At 41.2% G+C, this 23,845-nt stretch overlaps 1 protein-coding gene across 1 annotated transcript; it reads left to right on the forward strand.

Annotated features, from left to right (window-relative positions):
• The first annotated feature begins 4,583 nt into the window (after positions 1 to 4,583).
• On the forward strand, positions 4,584 to 14,602 carry BAK1 (BCL2 antagonist/killer 1). Its single transcript, XM_074236540.1, has 6 exons — positions 4,584 to 4,711; positions 9,054 to 9,123; positions 9,874 to 10,009; positions 11,732 to 11,875; positions 13,713 to 13,893; positions 14,124 to 14,602. The coding sequence occupies exons 2-6, from the start codon at positions 9,075 to 9,077 to the stop codon at positions 14,226 to 14,228; spliced, it is 615 nt and encodes a 204-aa protein (XP_074092641.1). The 5' UTR covers positions 4,584 to 4,711; positions 9,054 to 9,074; the 3' UTR covers positions 14,229 to 14,602.
• The last annotated feature ends 9,243 nt before the right edge of the window (positions 14,603 to 23,845 follow it).

A 23,845-nucleotide genomic window follows, 5' to 3' on the forward strand; every position in this document is an offset into this window, starting at 1 on the left:
CGATCCTACTTACTAATCAGTGGATAAGCATTTATAAAGTGCCTACTATGTGTTGGACACCATGCTAAGAGATGGGGAAATAAAGTCCCTATCAAGAGCTCAAATACAAATGGGAGAAACAGTAAAAAATTGTACATATAAGGCATATTCTGAATAGTGTTTAATATGGACCAGTCCTTTAAGCTAAATGCTTTTAAACATTCAGTCTTTTCAATTGTGTACAACTCTTCATGACCCCATGTAGGATTTTCTTGGTAAAGATACTAGAGTAGCTTTCACTTCCTTCTCCAAGTCATTTTACATATGAGGAAACTGAGACAAACAGAGCTAAATGACTTACCTAGGGTCACACAGTATCTGAAACCAGATTTGAACTCAGTCTTCCTGAATCTTCACATGTTGTTTCATTTGATTGTTACAAACAACCCTGAGAATTAGGTGTTATTATTAATCCTATTTTACAGTTGAGGTAACTGAGGCAGACAGAGGTTAAGTGATTTGCCAATAATCCACATTGCTAGAAAGTCTCTGAGGCCAGGAGCCCCTAGGCCCATTGGATAAAGCACTGGCCCTGGAGTCAGGAGGGCCTGAGTTCAAATACAGCCTCAGACACTTAATAATTACCTAGTGGAGTGACCTTTGGGCAAGTCACTTAACCCTATTGCCTTGCAAAAACAAAACAAAACAAGAAAGTATCTAAGGCCAGAGTTAAACTTTGGTCTTCTTGACTCAGGGTTCTATCCACTATGCCACCTATCTCTAGGGGGACAGATGGCAGAGGTGACTAGGAAAAATCTTTTACAAAAGGTAAGATTGGAGCTGAATCTTGAAGGCAGTTAAGGAGGGAGAGCATTTCAGCCTTGGAGACCAGTCAGAGAAAAGAAGCAAAGTAAGGTGGTGGAGTGTCATGTGCAAGGAACGGCAAGAAGACCAGAACTACTACTTTGTAGAATTCATCGTTCAATTGTGTCAAAGTCTTTGTGATCCCATTTGGGGTTTTCTTGGCAAAGATCAGAGGGGTTTGCCCAGCTTTTGTTTATAGATAAGGGAATGAATCAAACAGGATTAAGTGACTTGCTCAGGGTCACACAGCTACTAAGCCTCTGAAAGTCGAATTTGTTGATGAGTCTTCCTGATTCTAGTCCTGGTGCTGGATCTACTGCACTACCTAGATGTCCAGAGAATATGTAGACAAGAGTAAAATGTAAGAAGACTGGAAAAGCAAGAAGGACTTGGGTTGTGAAGAACTTTCTTAAAAAAACAAAGAACCTTACATTGAAGGATCAAATGGGGAACCACTGGAGTTTTTTGAAGGGAAGAGGTTATGTGGTCAGACCTGTGCTTTAGGAAAATCACTTTGGCAGCAGAGTAGAGGATAAATTAGAGTAAAGAGAGAGACATGAAGTAGGGAGGGAAACCAGAAGACTACTCAAATAGTACAGAATTTAAGAGACAAAGACTGAACCATGGAGGCAAAAAGTGTATGAGTGGAGAGATTGATAAGAGATACTGAGCAGGTATCTTGGCAACAAATTGGATGTAAGGGATGAGTGTAAGAAGTTGAGGGCAACTCAGATTGCATGCTTGAATGACTGGGAAAATGGTGGTGATTTCAACAAAAATGGGGAAGTTGGGAAGAGGGGAGGAGGTTTTGGGGGGAAAGTAGAATGTTTTCTGTTTTGTACATGTTTTGTTAAAAATATCTATGAGACACCCAGTTCTAAATGTCCAGGAAGTGGTAGGTGATGCACTAATGGCATTTCAGAGAGAAACTAGGGCTGTATCTAGACAGCTGAGAATCACAGATAATGATGATCCTTGAACTCCTGGAAGGTGATGAGATCACCAAGTGAGATAGTTGAGGGAGAAAAGAAGAGATCCCACAATAGAGTTAGTGGTTGTAACCTGAATGGAGCAGAGGAATCAGGAGAAAGTTGTGTCATGAAAATCTGTCTAAGAAAAGAAGATGATCAGCAATGTCAAACACATTGAAGGAAGATGATAAACATGGGATACATGACTTCTGGCAAGTTCAAGGTCTTGGGATCATCTCTGGGTAACAGATAATTGGGTAAAATGAAAGATTGGGAAGTGAGGGTATTTGAGAGAATAATATGATTAAATCCTCTAACATGAGGGCACGAGCTGAACTAGAGATAAAGACTGTATGGAACACTAAACCAGTAAGCTTGGGGTCACTAAGAATCATCAATGGGTGCTAAATTTGGATTGAATAAACCTCAAAGGAGGAGATTCCTTACTGAGGGATGGTGGTGGAGGAAGATCTGGAATTGGCAGAGGGGAGTAAGAGGTTTCCCAACTCTTCAACCACAGCCAGTTAGAGGAGATTAGAGGGGAGAGCATGAATGAATGCACATTTGGCACCAGAAAGGGTGATCAGGGATGCATTGTACTAGAGAGAAAGTGTGGAGTAGTGGAGAAAGAGTTGAACACCAACTGAGGAAAATACAGGTTCAAGTCCCGATTCTGACACATACTAACTTTGTGATCAAGGATGACTCATTAACCTTTAAGGGCCTGGAGGCAGCTCCCCAAGATTGTAAGTTAGAGTAGGAGCTAACAACCATAGTAGAGTTGGTTTCCCATAACAGTTAAATCACAGATTCAGACCCTCTTCCACCAATCTCCTTGAGTTCCCCTTGGAGGACTCATCAAGCTTTAAGATTTGGAGCATTGAGTTGCTTCCCTTGCTTCTGACTTCCAACTCTGAGAGAAAAGATGGAAAAGTTCAATCCCACTTCAAACTTCAGCAAAGTTTCTGGAAAGACATAAGAGGGGCAGGTATGAGAGAAGCTTTGAGGAGTCTCCCTTGGGTTAAGTCCAGGACCTTCTCTCTTTGTTGAGCCAAAGAGTGGGGATTGTCTGGTAGGTATTCTCTTATATACACCTTCTCTGATTTCTGTTTTGCTATGATTTGGACAAATGCGTTTCTTGGCTATTTGATACATGAATTCATTGTGGAAATGGGAGTCAAGACTTTATCAGAACTTGGGGCTTTCTTTCCCCATAAAAGGACAAAAATGATTAAAAGTTATATTGCACCTGATTATTTCTCCTAAATGAACAATATTTAAGGGAATATATTGATATACTTTTATCCTGGTACCCTCTTTCTCTGAGGAAAGCAGAGTGCTAGCCTCAGGACCAACCTTCTGCTTTTTCTCTTAGCAGGAATGAAAGTCTAGAGATACCCATTTTCCTTCCCCCCCCCCCCCCCCCCGCCCGAGACAGAAGAGTCATCATCCTCACTACAGGTGGGCCCTGCTACCCCTTTCTCCTTATTCTTTCTCCTTCCCTTAGCCATATGATCTTGGACAAATCATTTTAAATTTACCTCATTTTTCCTAATTTGTAAAGTAATACCAAGAGGAAAGCAGAAGAACAAGATGAATTCTCTAAGGTTTCTTTTAGCAAGGCTATTATTGTGATAGTTGACCAAAGCACCAGAAATTTAAGTGACTTGCTCAGGGTAATGTAGTCAGTATTTGTTAGAGGCTAGTCCCTCTTGGCTTCAAGGTCAGCTCTCTAACCACCATTCTTTCTCTCTCTGTCTCTTCATTTGAAATTAAGTGAGTTGTCCAGGGTCACACAGCTAGTAAGTATCTGGAATCTAGATCTGGATTTAGTTTGTCCTGACTTCAGGTCCCATGCCACCTAGTTGCTCCAACTACCTGTCTTAAAAATACCTAATAAGGGCGGCTAGGTGGCATAGTGGATAAAGCACCAGCCCTGGAGTCAGGAATACCTGGGTTCAGATCCGGTCTCAGACACTTAATAATTACCTAGCTGTGTGGCCTTGGGCAAGCTACTTAACCCCGTTTGCCTTGCAAAAACCTAAAAAAAAAAAATACCTAATAAGAAAAAGAAAATGAAGCACTATTCTTACTATTATGATAACCATATTTTATTAAATAATGCTTATCTCATTTACTCATATATATTCATAAAATGCTCATACTCACATAACATTCATGTCTTATTTATTCATTTCATATGTCTCAAATGAAATAGCATATGTATAGCACTTTATGAATCTTAAAGAAATGTATTGCTAGCTATTATTTTTATTATTATCACTCCAAATTTAGAGGCAAAGACATAGCTTAGGCATAGCTCCTGCCTGAAGAGGAAGCTCAGGAGATACTCCTGGATCTATTAACTTCTTGAAAAGAGAAGAGGTTTGAAAAGAGAAGTGGACTGAGAGAAAAGAAGTTGGGTTTGGGACAAGGAGAAGGAGCAGGTTAAGAAGGCAAAGTCTGCCTCTGCCTGTTTCTCTGACAGACTTGAAGTCTTGATCTGGAAGCCAGGGGAAGGTGGGATGCCCCTAAATGGTGGTTGGTTGGGTGGGCCTTTAGCGTCCCTGCACTCCAGATCCCTCTATCTTGAGAAAGGAGGTTGGGGACTAACCTAGTAGAGGGAAGTAAGCCAAAGGCTATCGAGGCCCAGTTGCTCCCAGAAAAGGGGCCTCTAGAGGGAGCTCACTAGTCCCCCCCACTCCCATTCCCCCCCTTCTGCTCAGCTCCGCCTCGTCTCTATGATTGGATCCGAGTTGAGCAGGAAAGAGAAGCGTCTGGGTGCAGGGGGATGGACTGACCCGCTGCTGCTTGCCGCTACTGCTGCTGCTGCCGGTTCCTGGAAGCCAGGGCCTTAGGGTTTCTGTTCCTGGGGACACAGGGGCAGCGATCCCAGGGTGAGTCCCAACCCACCACCCCCAATCCTTTGGGACCTGGGACACTAGGTTCTAAGCCTGGCCCATTCATACCCTGTCCAGGATCTCTTGTCTGATATGAGAACTGGAGTGGAAGCCCCCCCACCCCCACCCCCAGGATATAGACATCACCCCTCCCTGGCCCAGGGAGAAGCTCTCCAGGGTGGATCAGTGCAACTGACCCCATAGTTGTGCCTTAAGGGCCTTGCCCTTGCCACCAGCTTCCTCTGCCAGGGCTTATACTGAGCAGGGGTTCCTTTGGACAATCTGCCTGACTTTCATATCCTCTAGTTCCAAATTCGTGGGATTCTCAGAGTTGAGGCCTCTTGGGCCTCTTGGGGGAACCAAGAAAAAGCGGGAGAAAAACTTGAGGTTTGTTTTTTTTTCTCATAGTCACAGAAGGTCCAGGTTAGTGGAAGCTAAATAACCATAGCTGAGTATCCCTCTCCAAATGTCTCTTCCTAAGCTGCTCTTGAATCCAAGGGAAGAAAAGTTGATGTTAAAACAGGGACATTCTGAGATTCCGGGATCAAGACCTCTCCTGGCCCGCAAAACACACTCTTAAAATAAATCAGATCTAGGGCTCTAATAGGAGAAAGGGTGATATTTCTAGGCAGCCACTGGATCTGAAAATGTTCCTTTGGAATTAGTCCCACTGATGGAGTCCTAAGATTTGGGCTTTGGGAATGAAAATATGTCACAGAATCCCTTAGGTGTTTCTCTGCTCCTCATGGGCTGTTAGATTTAGAAGCCAGTAGATTGGGGAGAGGAAAGAAAAGGGAGAACCTTATCAGAAGGTGTTACAAACTTCTCTGGAACAGAATAGGGGTGGGTGTGCCAGGCAAAGGTCTGTTTTAATGAGGCCTGGTTCTGACTCCCCTGATCTCAATGTACTTCATGAATAAAATATGTTTGGTTTGAATAGGTGGGGGTAATTGAAAGTGGAGAAAACTGAAAATCCCAGGCTCCTAACCCCTTAAATTAGGGTACTTCGGAGGTAAAATGAGAGGGGACTCCTGCATGGGCAATAGACAGCCCTGCATGTGGAGTAGGAGAACCAGGATTCAGATCCCAAGTCTATGACTACCTGTGTAACTTTGAACAAATTCCTAAGATAAATTCCTCAGTTTCCCATCGTAAAATGAAGAAATTAGTTCCCTGCCAGCTCAAAATCTAAGATCCTGTAAAATAAGAACCTTCAGAAATTAGGGCTTTGTTGGGAGTGGGACCTGGGATTCCCTCTATAGATTTGCCCTTGAGCATACAAGTAGGAGGGAAGAGATGCTGCTTTAGATGTGATGGAGGTGATGGAGGAAGCTGCTAGAACATAGAGCAAAGTCCTGAGGAAAAGATCTAAACTGAAAGCAAACCATCTCCATTTCAGGAAATTTCTGTCCCTTTCCCTTTGGGGTCCCGAGAGTAGGGGAGGGGAAAGAGAAACACAGGCTGTATGGTTGGGGGTGGTAAGCAGGAAGTGGACAAGGTGTTGGCACAGGCGCATGATGGGTGACATCAGTAGACTAGGCAGGGTGGGGCAGCGTGGTGAGAGCGCAGAGAACGGTTTTTAGTGGGGTTCTTACCTCAATCCCATTTAGGGCTTCATGGCTCTAGAGAAGAGTTTTCTGATCTGGTTCCATGGACTGCTCTGTAGAAATTCCTAACCTCTCATTAAGCAACTTTAGACCTGACAGAGGTGCTCTGAGGGTTCTCTGAGGGCTAAGGGAAGAAGCACACAAACCCAAGGATCTTCTACTTCCGACTGCTTTTCTTGTGTCCTTAAGAAGTAAAAAAAATTACTGAACCTGAAATCAGAGGACCTAGGTTCTAGCTTTATCTAGCCAGGATACTTAGTACTCATGTGTTCCAGAGCATCTCTCTGAGACTCAGTTTCCTCAGCCAAAAAAAATGGGTGATTATTATATTTGTTCTGCTTTTATAGTAGCTGTTTGTGAAACAGGCATTTGTGAACCATAAAGTGATATGGATAACTCAGGAGATAGATTGAGAAGAGCACTAGATTTAGAGTCAGGACAAGGTTAGCTTCAAATCTATTTACTATAATTGTCTTTGGACAAGTCACTTCCCTTTTGAGGGTCTTCACTTTGTTGTTGTGTGGTCATTTCAGTTATCTCTGATTCTTTGTGACCCTATTGAGGATTTTCTTGGCAAAGATACTGTAGTGATTTGCTATTTCCTTTGCCAACTCATTTTACAGTTGAGGAAACTGAGATAGACAGAGGTTAAGTGACTTGCCCAGGATCATGCAGTGATCTGAGGTCAGATTTGAACTCAGGAGGATGAGCCTTCCTGACACCAAGCCTGGAGCTGTATCCACTGTACCACCTAGCTGCAAAATGGGAGAGAGATGGTCATCTTTGTCCTTATAAATCCTATAATCCAAATATAAATTGTTGTTTATTATTTATTCATAATAAACCTTTTTGATTACAAACATAGACATAAATGTGAACTCAAGTAGGTCTGATAGTCCTATAAGTGTAGAGATAGGCGATAGGGTGTGTTTTGCCTTAAGTGTTCACATGGCTTCCGACCTCTTCTTTATCCCAGGATCTTCTATCCCTATGGGGTTAGATTACAAAGATATCCATGGGTGATTTTATAGGAAGGAAGGTTTCTGCTTACTTGTTGGTCTGTGTGACCTTGGGAAAGCCACTTAAACCTCCTCTCCTAGCCTGAGGCTCCTCATCCTTAAAGTGGAGATCAGAATAACTGCCCTGACTACTTAACCAAGTTGTGGTGAGGGATCTGGGGAGGTTTTGCATGAAAAGAGCTTTGTTATTAATATATGGGGGAGTCGGGGAGAACACAATTTACCTAGTCTATCAGTCAACATCCCATAAATTTGTTAACGATGAGATCTTCAACCCTGAGGATGCCCCCTTTCAGGGGACCTGATGGAAGTGGATTATAAACAGTCATCCTTGGTAGGACCCAACCACAACCCACAAGTAAATCTATCTTTCTATCAATGGAGCATCATTCATTCAGTAATTCAACAAACATTTATCAAGAGCACTTGCTACTGTATTTCCTGATGGTAACAAAGATAGACAGGACATAGGCCTACTCTCAAAGAACCTGTAATCAGTTTCACCTAATGGATAAAAAGATTTATATTGTAATCACGACAGCTAGATAGTGCAGAGCTGAATTCAAATGTGCCTCAGACACTTACTAGCAAGTGACTTACCCTCTGACTACCTCATTTTTTCATCTATAAAATAATCTGTAAAATTTTTATTTTAATAACAATATTTGTACTATAATTTTCACAATAATACTAAATGAATATATTAAATCACAAATTTATAAACTATAAATAACATAATGATAAATTTGATATTAATCATATTATAATACTAGTAGTAGGACTTAATTTTCTAGGGTGTTATGGGATAAAAATGAGATATTTATAAAGCTCTTTTGCAAACCTCAAAACTGCTAACTTTTCATTATTATCAATAAAAAAGGACAGAGAAATGAAGTACTAGGAGGGAGATCAGATTATTACAGTGATCCCTGACTTGGGGGAGGAGGGTCAGAGAAAAGGGTGGAACTTCCCCATGACCCAAGGCAGGATGTGGAGAAGGCTACAGCAATGCAGTACAACATGGTAACAAATATATGGTTATTTGGAGCAAGTAGCACCCCATCCCCCACCCCAGTTAAGGGACAGCAGCATCTCCTCCCCTTTTCTTCCATACTTCCCCTCCTCCCCCTCTACCCTTGATGTTTACCAGATTTCACCTTGGCTAGAATGTGAACCAAGGCAAGGAAAGAGATGGGAATTAAAGTCAGAGAAAGTGGCTCAAATCCTAGTTCTGTTACTTATCACCTACATGACCTTGGGCAAGTCCCAAGAAGTTAACTTCTTTAGGCTTCGGAGCCTTGGATTTGAGGACCTCTTCAGTTCATCCCTTTCATTCCCAGCTTGATCCTAAGCTATTTCCCCTGCTAGCATCCCTTCCCCTCCTCCACTACTGGTCACGATCAGGAGGTTCAGATAGAGAAGTCAAGGTCTGCTAGGTATGGTGGTGTGAAAACCACAGGACCGATGAACTAGGCTAGGCTGGGCATCAGGAGTGCCTCATCTAATAAATTTACCCAGTATGTTGCTGTTTGTGTGTGTGTGTGTGTGTGTGTGTGTGTGTGTGTGTGTGTGTGTGTGTGTATGTGTGTAGATAGGGTGCCCAGTTCATATCTTAGTGAACAGTTATAAATCTCTGAACTAGGAACAGCCACCCTTGCTCATTCTTGTCTTTATTTTGTGTTCTCTCCTACCATCACTCTCCCCCTTTCTCAGGCTGGCACCATCATTCACAGCATGGCTTCTAGGCAGGTGAACCGGGTACGAGCCCCCTCATCGACTGCAGGTAAGAGTATTCTCCCATCTTCTAGCTCTAAGGAATATCTTCTGGGAAGGAGAGTGAAGCAGAAATTGGGGGTGAGGATGGAGTCTGAGAGGGAGCCTGACTCGACTTTTTTTAAACCTGCTTTGAGAAGCTACTTCAGTTTACTGTCTTGTGATGGAATTGTGGGGTAATGAAAATGGAAGTGTAGTCAGGGTTTAGCTTTTTGCCCCTTCTGTGGGGAGAAGTACCTTGCTACTATGATTTCACTTATTTCTTGCATTTGTGTGGTCTTCTACGGAAAGGGGACAATCAATGGATCTGGTTCTGAGTCAGAATCCTGGGAATAAAGAAGGTAACCCTATCTTTCCAATCTAACTTTTTTTTAGAGAGGAATCAAATTGGCTGAAAGTGAGAAAGAGCAAACTAATTGACAAAGAAACAAGGAACTGAGAAGTAGCCAGGCATAGGGAAAATTCGTTCTGGATTTAGAATTAATCCCAGATCCTATCACTTTGTGACTTTGGACAAATCTCTCCCTAACCCTCTCTGAGCCTAAGTTTCTTTGTCTGAATAGAGGAGTTGGGCTTCCCTACCAGATGCTCCCTACCAGCTTGGACATTTTATTTTATATTTTCAGATTTATACTCTAAAAGATAAAGGGATGGCTTTAAGCCCGTGTGGAAGGAAAGAAGGACAGAAAAGAAGGGTGGCATGGGGGATGCTCCTTTCCCACTTCTCATCTGGCTCTAACACTGGGTGTTTGGTTCACAGAGGAACAAGTGGCCCGAGAGACTGAAGAGGTTTTCCGAAGTTATGTCTTCTACCGCCATCAACAGGAACAGGAAGCTGAGGGAGAGGCTGTCCCTGCAGACCCAGAGATGGACACCCTGCCCCAACAGCTCAGCAGGTGAGAAAGAGAAGCAGATATATGGAGAAATAGAGGCAAGAACTTTCACATGTACATGCATGTATACACGTATTCAGTGATGAAATGGCCCTTCCCTAGGTGTTAGTTGAAAATGTATGTTGTTTTTACTGTATGAAAAGTATTTGAGGTATGTATTATTAAATTAATAAGTCAGCTGAATGGCATAGTGGATACCGGCACCAGGCCTGGAGTCAGGAAGACTTGAATTAAAATTCGACTCCAGACTCTAGATGTGTGGCTCTGGGTAAATCACTTAACCTTGTTTACCTCAGTTTCTTCATCTGTAAAATGAGCTAGAGAAGGAAATAGTAATCCAGTATCTTTGCCAAGAAAGCCCCAAATGGAGTCATGAAGAATTGGACAGGATTTAAATGACTCAACATTATTAAATTGTTAGGGGGATTGTGGAGAAGTCACTAGAAAGGGACCATAGGAAAGAAGGGCAAGGTTAGGAGATAGATACCCAAAAAAACCATAAATGTTTCCTGGTCCCTACCAGTGAATTAGGGACCAGAGTGACCAGGTAGGTATAGAGTGGGAATTGGGTAGAACAGAGAAAATAAATTCTGAAGCCAGAAAAGGGAAGCAGTTGGTTTGGGGAACAGGTAGATAAGTGGTTATAAGTATGGTCATCTCCAAGGGATCATGGCAACTGGTCCCAAGATGTCCCTGAAGGCTCTGAATACTTGTGATTTTAAGAACTGGGGAAAGAAGGCTTTCTATCAAGAAGAGTTTCCCCAGACTGCCTAACTTGGTGGCAACCATAGGGAACAATGGGGGATGTCTCTGAGGGCCATTAGCTCAGGTAGACTAAAATATGCTAGACTGTAAGAAAAATGAGGAGAAAGAGAACATTGTACACATTAACAAAAACATTGTGAGTTAATCAACCTTGATGGATGTAGCTCCTCTCAGCAGTTCAGAGAGCCAGGACAACCTTAGGAGACCTGCTAAGGACAATGCTAACCACATTCAGAAAAAGAAAAACAAAACATAAACGAAAACAACCAAAAAACCCAACAAAACCCTACAGAATCTGAATGAATGCTACATTCACTTTTTAAAAAATTCTTTTATGTATTTCTTTTCTATCTCATGATTTTCTTTCTTTTCCCTTAATCTTAATTTCTTATACCAGAAATGAATAATCTGTAAACATGTTTTACAAAGGTGTATGTACAACATTCACCTGAGTGTTTGCTGCCAAGGGGAGGGAGGTGGGAAGGGGGGTGGTGAAAGAAGATTATATAACTTAAAAATATGCATATGCATGTGTATGATTGTTGACAAACTTTCATAATATGTAATTGGAAAAATAAAATATCAATTAAAAAAAAAACAAAAGTGAGGAGAGGATCAACCCTGGCAACCAGGGTTCTACTGTTAAGTCATGTCATATCCAGCCTATTTCTTTGTATGTTTTTGGTCACATAAACATGCACTCCCTCTTTAAGTTCTTCTCCATCCATAGCCATGAATGAGGACATTCATGTAATATTTTAACAACTCTGCTCTCAGTCTTTTCCCCTCCACCACCAATTTCCAGAACCCTCTTCTCAAAGCTTGGGCTTACAAAGTATTTATTTTCAGATTCAGATCCTTCAGTTTGTGTGTGAAATTATCCCCCAGAGATGAGGGAACAAGGTAAGGTCTCTTCTTGTGGCAGTCCTGACCTTCTCTGTTTTTCTGTTACCACCCCAGCACCACAGAACAGGTGGGCCGCCAGCTAGCCGTCATTGGGGATGACATCAGTCGTAGGTATGACTCAGAATTCAAGGCCATGCTGCAGCATTTGCAACCCACCTCAGACAATGCCTATGAGTACTTCACCAAGATTGCCTCCAGGTATCCACCTCCCCAGTTCCTCCTTTCAAGTAACCTCTCCTTCCTTCCCTTTCTGAGCCCTGTCTCAGTGGCAATTTGTTTCCCTGTGTTGCTTCTGTGCTTTCCTGTTGCTCTGGAGCAACCCCCTCTCTGTAACAGTCCCAGTGCCTCCAATAGCTAGGGTGTGAGTACCAATGCACGCCTTTCACCTAGGAATATGAGGAACTGTATTTCTGGGAGACTAATAAAAAATACAGATTTCTCTCATCAGGTTATGGTGAGAAAAATCCTTAATAAGCCTTAAAAACCCTACAGGAATAATTGTTAGGTAGGTAAGAATAAGCGATCATTCCCTCTGGTTGACTGTCCCCCCCCCCCCCCCCCGAGAAATAGAGTAGTACAAAGGAAAGAACACAATTTGATGTCAGGAGACCTCAGTTTTCATTCTTATTCAGCCACTAATTGTGTGACTTCGGGGAAGTCATTTCCTCTAACTCTTCAATTCTTCCTTTATAAAACTAGAGGATTGGATTGGATGATTCCAATGGAATAATTGGATTTGTTCAGCTCTAAATCCCAAGATGCTCTGAAAAACAGTAACTTCTAGGACTTGTGAGACAGCAATCAAATGGGAAAGATTGCTCTTTCATGTTTACCACCATGGAAGAAAAACAGCAGCAAGAGAGTTTGAACCCTAAAGACAGCCCACCCTAAGAGCTGCTGTTAGACTGGATACTTGGGTCTTACAATTAGAGATGGGGCTAGACTTTTCTTCCTGAGTTAAAGTCACTTCACTTCTATTTACCTCAATTTTCTCATCTGTAAAATGAGCTGGAAAAGGAAATGGGGGGGGGGGGGACAGAAGCTCTCCAGTTCTCTTTGCCAAGAAAATCCTAAATGGGGTCATGAAGAATTGAACATGACTAAAATGACTGAAAAATAACAAAAAGGCTACCTTATTCTTTTAGAGTTCAATTTATGGTTAACATTAAGAATAAAAGATATTTGATGGCCTAGACTCCAGGGTTGGGGAGGGAATGTGATGTTCTGGGGACTTAGTGTAAGCCATTCCCCATTTCCTGAGGTGTCCCCCTCGTTCCCTCTTGAGTTTCCTAGGACCTAACCTCCTCTTCTGTCCTCTTTCTCCCTGCTGTCTCTGCGGGATGTCAGGCTAGCAGTGGTTCCTCAGCTTGCAGGTAAAACCCCATTCCCTTTGATATCTCAGGCTCTCCTTCCTCCTCTCTTGCTTTCTGTTGGACACTCTGTGCTGGGAGGAGTGGTGGGAGTCATCACTGCACTGGAAATGACTTGCAGGTTGAATGGCAGTAGGTGGAAGAGAGAGACCACCTCTGACAACCAGCCTGGGAGGTGGTCCAGCTGTGCCCAACTTTTGATACCCAGATAGTATCCCTCTAGGGCATCCAGGTTCTGAGTTTTGCCCTATTAAAATGTGAATTCCTTGAGAAAGGCAGTTTCTTTCTTTGCATTTGAATCCTGGGTACCTGGCAATTAATAATGCTTAATTGAGTTATAGGATTCTTCCTGAGACTAAGTGGGTTTAGATGAACAGGGGACCTAATTACCTCTGGTTGCTTTCTCAAATGCTGCACTAAGAGGATATCATCTTTTGGGGAGACCTCAGCAGATGTCACTGTCACACTCTGTGCGGGAGTTTCAGTCTCCCTAGGGTTTGAAAGTGTCTCCCCAGCCTCAGGGAGAAGCCTACCTACTTCCTTCAAGACTGGTGTGGCATGCACCTGGACCTCCTTCCTAGTCCCATAGGGCCAAGTAATAGAACCAGGGGAAAGAGGTAAAAAAGAAAACTCACTAACTTGATATTTTTACCCTACCCCCACAGCTTATTCGAAAGTGGCATCAACTGGGGCCGAGTGGTGGCACTGCTGGGTTTTGGCTACCGGTTGGCCCTGCATGTCTATCAGCGGGGCCTGACTGGCTTCCTGGGCCGTATAGCTCGATTTGTGACTGACTTCATGCTCCAACACTGCATTGCCCGCTGGATTGCCCAGAATGGGGGCTGGGTGAGCAGGGACCCTGGGGACAGGGAGGGAGTAGGGAGGGCATAGGGGATTAGAATAAAGATGGGGAAAAGAGAGAATGTGACTAAGCAGGGTGAAATGTTTCAGGAATCAGGGTAAAACTCAGGAATGGACCCAAGGTAGGGGCTTGTGGAATTCTCCCTCCATCCTTCCATGTTGCCCCTTTCCCAACTAATTCTTATACCTTCTCTGATAGTCTTTCTCATCCCTAGGTGGCAGCCCTGGACCTCTCCAACAACTCCATTTGGTATGTGATGACAATCATGGGTATTGTGCTCTTGGGTCGATTCATTATCCGAAGATTCTTCCAACCTTGACTCCTGCCCAGAGGTGGAGGCCTTTCATGAAGACACTGGGCCAAAGCCTCTCCTATCATTCTTCTCCTGAGCCTATCATCCCCCCCTCCTCCAGCAGGAAAGGAAAAGCCCTGTGCTTCATGGTGCTTGTAGGCTCTTCTCTGTGGAATCCATTTCATCAAGAGGAGGCTTCTACCCCTTCCCTAACACACACACACACACACACACACACACACACACACACACACACACACACACTCTCATAGACTCATTCACTCACACACTCACTCACACACTCACACACTCACTCACTCACTCCAAAATAGGGCTTTTGACTTTATCCATCTGGAGGCAGGCAGGTTAAAACTGTTTATCTTAGAGAAGAGTTCTTTCATATATTTACATATATATATATATATATATATATATATATATATATATATATATATATATATGTATGTATATATGTGTTTTTTTAGTTTTTTATATTTGTTTAGATTGCTTACAATTACTCATCTTCCTCCTCCTCAAGCCTACATGACTCTTGATGGTGGGACATCATATTAGCCCATAGTTATCAAGTACAAATATTAATTGTAAATACTCTTCCCAAGAGGAAGCAGGATTAGGACATTATAGAGCTGAGGTACGTTATAGATCAACTGCCAATCTCTTCATTTCACTGAGGGGGGGAAACTGAGGTTCAGTAAAGACACCTGAAGATATTCCTTTCCCTGCTTCTGCCCAGTTCTGATCTGGCTGCTCTTCTCTCAGGTTTCTTGGGCCTGTGGGGATTCTACCTCTCTTACCTCACAAAAAGAACCCCCTCCCCCAGAGTCCAACTTGCTTATTCAAAAACCTTTCATCTAGCTTGCTCCAGCCCTCTACTCATTGTTCTGTTTTTTACCCTATCCCCCCAAACTGACCATGACCCAGATGTTATCACTGCAGTCTATTGCACTGCCCTGTCCTTTCCTTCCTACCCCACTCCCACCCTGGCCATACCTTTCTGAAGCTTGAATATAGAGGATATTGTATATGGGCCACTTAGGCCAATGAACAGGAAGAATAGGGAGAGATCTCAACCCCAATCCTGTCTCTATGTACCTGTGGAAGATGGGAGTCTACACTAATATACAATTTCTGGGGTATCTTTTAGTTCCCCAGATAAGAGCCAGATTGGCCCAGGGCACAGTGTAATACCTGGAGTGGGGATAGGAGACATTGAAAATCAATCCTAATCCCCAGCGGTTTTAAGAACTATTTTATAATAAATGTGCAATCCCATAACTGATACCTTGCAATTTTTATACATCTATCTCAAATATTCCTGTAAGTCCTGTGCTGCCCTTTTCCATTCTCTTTCTTCATCAAATTCCTGAAGACCTCATGGCAAAGGTCCAAGGGGAGATGTCCTCAGGTTGTTAAGGCTCCAGCTTTAGTATTTGAGCTCAAGAGGACATTAGAGATCATCTAGAAATTGACAGAGAAATGAGACTCAAAAAGGACTTGTCTGGGAGCATGGCGACCATAACAACCAAACATGAAGTTCAAATTCAAGTTCTGTGATGGACAATTTGATATAATTGTAAGAGTACAGGATTTATAGTTGGAAGAAAGACCTGGGTCTAGATCTTACATCTGTACTTAGGACCTATGAGACCATTTTATGGAGGGGAGAACTGAGGCACAGTATGACCTTCACTTGTCTCCTCTGTAAAATAAGGGAGTTGGACTAAGTTTCCTTCTTATTCTAAAAAATCCTGATTACAAATCCAAGGCTTTAACACACAGATTGCTGTCTTCAATAAGACCAGAAAGACTTGGATCACTAACTTGGCCAAATACCTTTTATCTAAACAAATGGTAGAAAGACCCTACTCTAAATGAAAAATCAGGAGGATCTCTCATATCTCATAAGAAATTCAAGGGGCAGCTAGGTGGCGTAGTGGATAAAGCACCGGCCTTGGAGTCAGGAGTACCTGGGTTCAAATCGGGTTTCAGACACTTAATAATTACCTTGCTGTGTGGCCTTGGACAAGCCACTTAACCCCATTTGCCTTGCAAAAACATAGAAAAAGCTTACAGTCTAAATGGGGAGATAATTCTATATTAAAGGAGGTAGGAAAGTAGGGGAGGGAGGTTGAAGAGATGGGAGACCATGGGTTACTCAACATGGAAGCATCTTGTTCCAGGTGGGCCAGCAGATTCATCTGAGTAAATCCAGTTTCTGCCCTGTATAAAGGAAGGTGGACAAGTCTAGGTGGATAAAGTGCTGGGCCTAAAGTCAGAAATATTCATCCCTGAGTTCAAATTGGTCCTCAGAAACTTCCTAGCTCAGTGACCCCAAGCAAACCATGTATTTGCCTCAGTTTTCTCATCTGTAAAATTAGTTGGAGAAAGAAATGGCAAACCACACTAGTATCTTTTCCAAGAAAACCCACAAGGAGACAGGAAAGGGAGTATGGGGAGAGAGAAAGGAGACCAGGGGATTAATAAGGATGGAATTATTTTGTTCTTGGGAAACTGAGTTGGATGGAGGATGCAAAGTGGAGATGAAGTGTCAGATAAAGCAGTGATCAATAACACCAAATGAAAACATCAGTAAGCTCTATTCAGTTCAGGATTGTATATGATTGCCAGAAGCTGTAAACACTTTTGAGTGGGATGTATCAAGTAGAATTGTTCTCTGGTAAATGATCCTAAAGCTAACAGACTCTAGGACCCTATTATCTGGGTGTCCAGTCACTATGCAAATAGACCAACTTGCTTAATGACTTGCTTAGTGCTTAACTTAACCAAAGTGTGCAGGTCTTGGCTTCCTCAAAGGCCTAACCAAAAGAGAACTACCCAGGGAAATGGAAAACCTTTAGTGACAGGAAACTGGGCCTGGGAGGGCATTCCAATATTCATTGGTCTCATCTGGGGATCCAGAAGGGCCACAGTGTGGTGTCCTAGGACTCTTCTCTAAAATCCTGAAAACTTCAATCTGACAGGAGATTGAAGAGCTAGAGACAAGTCCTAGTTGGTGATTGATTAGACAAGGAAAAGGAGACAAAGATAGGGGAGATCAACACCTGTGTTGGCCAAAAGGAGATGGAGGCAAAACCAGAGATTGTGGCAAAGGAGAGTGGAGGAAGAAAGGACAGGCAAGACATGCCCACCCCACTCCAAGAGTTGGGAAAGGAATGGAGCCTGGCTCTGACACAAAATCTCCACAGCTAGGGCTAGAGATATGTGTTGCATGTGTATATTCTATAGGAGCCAGGCCTGCCACAAAATTTAGTTCCATGGCCTCACCATATTCATATCCAGATACTACTGCCTCTGAAGCCTTATTTCATCCTCTGCTGGCCTGGGTCATTCTTAGCTCCACGGGGAATCAATCTTGGGCTAGTTGGAACCTTCAGTTTGAAACACCTTCAGGAAAGGCCCTCTGGAATGCACTGGCTTGTGAAACTCTCCTCTCTTCATCAAACTTCAGTTCCCACAAAGGTAAAAGAAGCAAAAGAAAAAGTGTCTGAAGTTGATAGCCCTTTGTGAATATTTCAGAAGCCAATCAAATATTCTTTTATTCAAATATTCTTTTAGTCAACTGAAACCAGTTTCTCCACCTTCTCTACAAAGCACTTTGCTTACACATTATCATGCATAATATTTCCTGAAACTGGAAACAAGCTTCCTAGCATCTTCCATTTGAAGAGGTTTCATGAGCTAAGTAAGCTAATGAGGTCTGATTACCATCATAGCCAACATTTATAAAGCACCTTCTTTGTATCAATCATTATTCTTATATTTTTTACATTTTATTTTATTATTTTACATTTATTATCTCCTTTGATCCTTTTAACAATTCTGGGAGGTAGTCACTATTATTATCCTCAGTTAGTGTCAGGTTTGATCTGAATTCAGGGCTTCCTGATTCTGTTTCTGATGCTCTATGCATTACTTCCTTAACATATGAACATCTGCCAGACCCTCATTATATAAGGAAACAGAAGGGAAAGCTAAATACAACAAAGAAATACTCAAATTTAAGAGAAGTCAAAGAAACTCTGTGCCCCTTAGCTGCTCTTCCTCTTCACTTAAACACCATGGAAGATCATATCAAGATGTCATCTCACACAGAATATTCCATAGAAACCATGTTTGTTTTCCATATGTTGTTTGGGGACAATTGAAAGACCTGGACCAATGTCAAGACAGAAAAGTGGTCTTCTAGAGTTTTCTTTTACTAGTTGCTGGAATGATCATCCTATGCAAAGACTATTTTGTCATACATATGAAGCAGAAAGAGAAAAAATGAAGTTAAATCAAGGAATTTACCTTACCTTGATACATTCCACTATGCTAAGGAGTAATTCGAGGGATATACATATATAGCTGCCCAGATAAGGTGGTTGTGGTGAGGAGACCATTAGCCCTTAGAATGTACAAGTCAACTCCAAAATAACAATTTGACAGCTAAGGAAAGAAAATGCCAAATGAGCTTTTGAATTTTATATTATATGCACCCTCTGGTCCATTGAGCAATTGAGCAATCAATAAATATTTATTAAGCATCTACCATGTATCAGGAACAAGAAAAAAGAAGTTTAACAAAGGAAGCAAAATGAAAAAGACTAAGGACAAACCAGGAGTGAGGGTTTGGGTGTCAGTCATAAAGTATAGATTATTTATAGAGGCAAGGAACTAGTTTTAAGGGGCAGTAGGAAAAGCTTCATATTGAAAATGAGATTTTAATTAAGACTTGAAGGAAGCCAGGGATCCTTCTGAAGTGCCTAGAAAGAGACAAAGGAGAGAGAAGGAAGGAAAGCAAAAAAGAAGGGAGGAAAGAGACAGACACAGACAAAGATCATAAGAAAACAAGGAAAAGGGAAGTGGTAGAGGTGGCAGCCACTGTTGGCTTTCCTTGCCACTAAAGAAAATATTTCTGTTCCCTCAAAATAACCAACTTTTTCCACACCTCTGGATCTTCGGCAAGGTTTTTCTGCAATGCTTGAATTACTTCCCTTCCCCTTCCCTTCAAAGATCAGGTCAAATGCTACCTCAGAGGTATGAATTCTTCGAAAAGTAGGGAATGAATTCTACACATAGATTCCACTTGGAAGTATGGGAATATGAAAGTTTATTACATGTTACTGTAGCTATTAAAGTAACAATTAAAGAAATTAAAAAATTAAACAGAAATAAGGGCTAGATCTCTTAAGGAAATCTAATTAACTAAGAAGCAATGTTAGGTCTTTTAAGGAAAAAGAACAGGTATTTTGTTTATTCATGGGTGGAATTTTGGGGAGTAGAAGTAATTCCTATCATCCCAGTAGGTTTACATCTTTGTATACCTTTAAGGTGGGATATAGTCTTTGGGGGGAGTTTGGGGAAGGAATTGGGTATTTACATCTCAGTACCCCCTTTTTAGATGGAATAGCCTTTAGGGTGCCAAATTTCTAGTATCTTTATCTGAATATCAAAATATACTGTGAATACCCCCACCTACCCTCTTTAATAAGAGTGCTTTCAGAGTATAGGTTCCTGGTGACCCAGTTAATGAGAGCTTTTCTAAATAACAATGGAATGGAAATCAGAGGTAAACTGAATATGCAAGACCAGCACAGAGGGAAATAACATTTGGCATAACATTTTTCTCTAATATTTTCTCTACTACAGTTTTACCATATCTCTTTATCAATAATATACTTTTCCCATTAGATCTCAAATGGCTCCTTGTTTTGCCTCTCTTTAACACATAGGAATTAGTTATGCTTTTTATGAAGGTGTGATTTACTCAATTTCACACTGCATTTCAGACTACATTCAAACTCTGCTCTTCAGACTCTAAACTCTTTCCCCTTTACATCCTGCCATTTTTTTTATTGAGTTCAATTCAGCAAGTATTCAAAAAGCATCTACTGTGTATACTAAGACCTGTTCTAGGTGCTGGGGAGACACAAAGAGAAGTAAGTCAGTCCTCATAAGAACTTACAATATCAATAGAAGAACACATTATGTGCCTTCTAACTCTATAATTAATTATTGGTACAAGAACTTATGGCAAGGGGCTGGCTGGCCACAAAACCCCTGAGAGAGAGAAAACTAATGTGAAATCAGCCCTCTAAGAGCAGGGCAGTAATTGTTTTCTTAAGAGCTACATTCTTTAGGAGAGGTGAAGGCAAAGGTGGAGTTATCCCATGGCAGCAGCCACTGTCCCGTTTGTAATTCCCTTCTCCAAGATTGTGAAAATGACTTCTAAATGAATGAGTTTGAAGGTTTGTGACTACAGTTTTAAGGTGGGCACTCAATCCAATCAGAGGAAAGGAGCAAGAGTACAATGGGAGCCGTGAAAGAAAGACAGATCTTTTTAAAAATAGTATTTCATTTTTTTCTATTATATGTAGACAATTTTAACATTCATTTGTTGCTGATATTTTATTTTTCCAATTACATGTTATGAAAGTTTTTCATCCACTTGCACATTTATAAGTTACGCAATTTTCTTCCACCCTCCCTTCCCCCACCCAGTGGTGGACAATCTAATGAACGATGTTCATTTGTGTTTAATGTTTACATATTAGTCAATTTGTGTATGAGGAATTAGGATTAAGGGGAAAGAAAGAAAACCATAGGATAGGAAGGAAAAATATATGAGAAATTTTTAAAAAGTGAACATAGTGTTACATTCAGATTTTGTGGGGTTTTGTGTTTTTTTTCCATCAGAATGTGGATGGTGGTGTCTCCCAAAGTTGTTCTAGCTCTCTGAACTGTTGAGAGGAGCCGCATCCATCATAGTAGAACAATTCACAATGTTAATGTGTATAATATTCTCTTGATTCTGCTCCTTTCATTCAGCATAATTTCATGTAATTCTTTCTATGCTTCTCTAGAGTCCAACCATTCATGATTTCTTATAGAACATAAAACATTCATATGGAATAACTTGTTCAGTCATTCCCCAATTGATGGGTGTCCCCTTGATTTCCAATTCTTTTAGCATTCATTTTTACAAATTTTGAGTTCCTAATTTTTTCCCTTCCTAAAATGGTAAGCAATTTAGAATAAATTAAACATAAACAATCATTTAAAATATATTTTCATCCTAGCCACAGTTATGAAAAACAAAATATGCCAAAAGGAAAAATACACATACAAAAAAAGTGAAAATAGTATGCTTCAATCTACATTCAGATTCCATCAGTTTTTTCCTCTAGATGTGGATAACATTTTCCTTCATGAGAAGAATCAAGTCATTGATAGCTGATCATCACACAGTATTGTTGTTACTGTGTATAATGTTCATCTGGTTCTATTCATTTTAATTTATAACAGTTCATACAAGTCTATGAAAGACAGACCTTTCCTAATCCTATTAGAGAATTTTGATATGTAAGGGAGTGGGGGATGGGATTCAAAGTAGTAACCATTTTATAATTACATTTTCAAATGCAGAATTACTGTGAACAAGAATCATAATAAATAAATCTGCTTTGTAGACATAAGCCTGACAGAAACATGATGTTCTATTGGTTGTTGGACTGAGAGGAAAAGATGAAAAAAATTACTCACTTATTTCTAGCAGTGGTAATGATAATGTGATGCTATAGTCTGATGATGAGTAGTTATCATTCCGTTTCATCGATCCCTATTGTTTGTGTGAGTCAACCTACTGTTTCCCATTCACTTCATCAACTCCTCCCATAGGTTATTGACTGTTTCTTCTAGCTACTCCCTCAGTTCCCAAGGTCTGGAGGAATGGTTTTCCTTTCAACCAGTTTCATTAAGATGAAAAGAGAAAATAACCAGGGTCTGGTTCTCATATGTCCAAGTTCATCACAGTTTTATTCAGTCAAAGTTAAGCTAGAAAGCTTACCTAGAAAGCTCGTGGACTAATTTTTTCTCTTTATTCTGCGGAACTAAAATTGAACCACAAATTCTTTTTGCAGTTTTGAGTTCCAGCCAGGGAACTGCCATGATGACTTTTTATCAAAATTGTAAATTTGAAGATTTATGACAGTGGTTTTAATGGTGGATACTCAATTCAAACAAAGGAGAAGAACAGGATTTGTGGCACAAGGGTACAATGGGGAGCCAGGCAAGAAAGACAAATCTTTTTTTAAATAGTATGTTATTTTTCTGATTACAGATAAATGCAATTTTTAAAAATTCATTTTTACAAAGTTTTGCATTCCAATTCAAACTAACTTTGAGTCTCTGTCCCCGCTCTCTGTCTCTCTTCCATTATTTTTTTTTGCAAGGCAATGGGGTTAAGTGGCTTGCCCAAGGCCACACAGCTAAGTAATTATTAAGTGTCTGAGGTCTGATTTGAACTCAGGTACTCCTGACTCCAGGGCTGGCGCTCTATCCACTGTGCTACCTAGCCACCCCCCATTATTTTTTCTCTGATACTTTTGGGCAATGAAAAACATAGATCAGGAAAGCTTTAGTTAGCCACATTTAGCTTAGAAAATCACACAAAAAGACAAGGTAAGCAGCAATGTTAACATTAAGGAAATAGAATTTATTTGGGAAGTAGATCCAAGTTTTTCTGAAAAGGCACAGACAGGAGAAAAAGGAGGTGGGGAATGAGAAATCATCAGTGCTGGGGCTGGTTCTCTAGTGAACTTATGAAACAAAGATAATCCTCCCAGGATCTAGAATCTGTTGTAGTTTCCCTCCTGAAGTAGAGGAAATATTGGAGAGAGAAAAATGTTATGCCATATATGATTTACTTCTGTGCTGGCTTTGCATGTCCTGTGAGCTTCTGATTTCTATCCCAACCTTATCTAGATAAATAGCTCCCATATGGTTCACCTGGAACCTATACACCAAGGGATATCCCACCAAAGGGGTACTGAGATGTAAATCCACTGAGATAATAGGAATTGCCTCAACTCCTTCCCCTAACTGCTCTCTTTTCAGTAGGATACCATAAGCTGCTCCCCTACATAAAGCCTGCTCTTACCTCTGCTGGTGCTGCTGTTATCAGCCCAGTTGCAAGCCTGCCCCTGCAACTGTCTTAAATTTCTTTATGCTGTTCTTTCCCTATAATCCTTATTCCCTGAGAGCTGCTGATGAAGTCAAATACACTAATCACTCTTTACTCAGCTAAATCTCCAGTACTATTTACTATCTTTACCTTCTGCTTCAAGAGTCAGTCTTGGCCCTTCTCCCCTTGAGAGAGGTGTGCCATTAAGATATCTTAATAAAAACCATTTTAATCACTCTGGACTAAGTATTCAAGAACCATTTATAACACACTACTATGTTTATATCTCAAGGAGATCATGAAAAAAAGGCTAAAAAATCCACACGTACAAAAATATTTATAGCAGTTCTTTTCATAGTGGCAAAGAACTGGAAATTCAGGGGATGCCATCATTTGGGGAATGGCTGAACAAACTATGGTATATGAATGTGATAGAACACTATTGTTCTATAAGAAATCATAAGGAGGGGGCAGCTAGGTGGCGTAGTGGATAGAGCACCAGCCCTGGAGTCAGGAGTACCTGGGTTCAAATCTGGTCTCAGACACTTAATAATTACCTAGCTGTGTGGCCTTAGGCAAGCCACTTAACCCCATTTACCTTGCAAAAACCTAAAAAAAAAAAAAAGAAATCATAAGGAACAGGACTTCAGAATAGCCT

This window comes from Macrotis lagotis, chromosome 5 (genome assembly GCF_037893015.1).
Source record: "Macrotis lagotis isolate mMagLag1 chromosome 5, bilby.v1.9.chrom.fasta, whole genome shotgun sequence".
Taxonomy (NCBI): domain Eukaryota; kingdom Metazoa; phylum Chordata; class Mammalia; order Peramelemorphia; family Peramelidae; genus Macrotis; species Macrotis lagotis.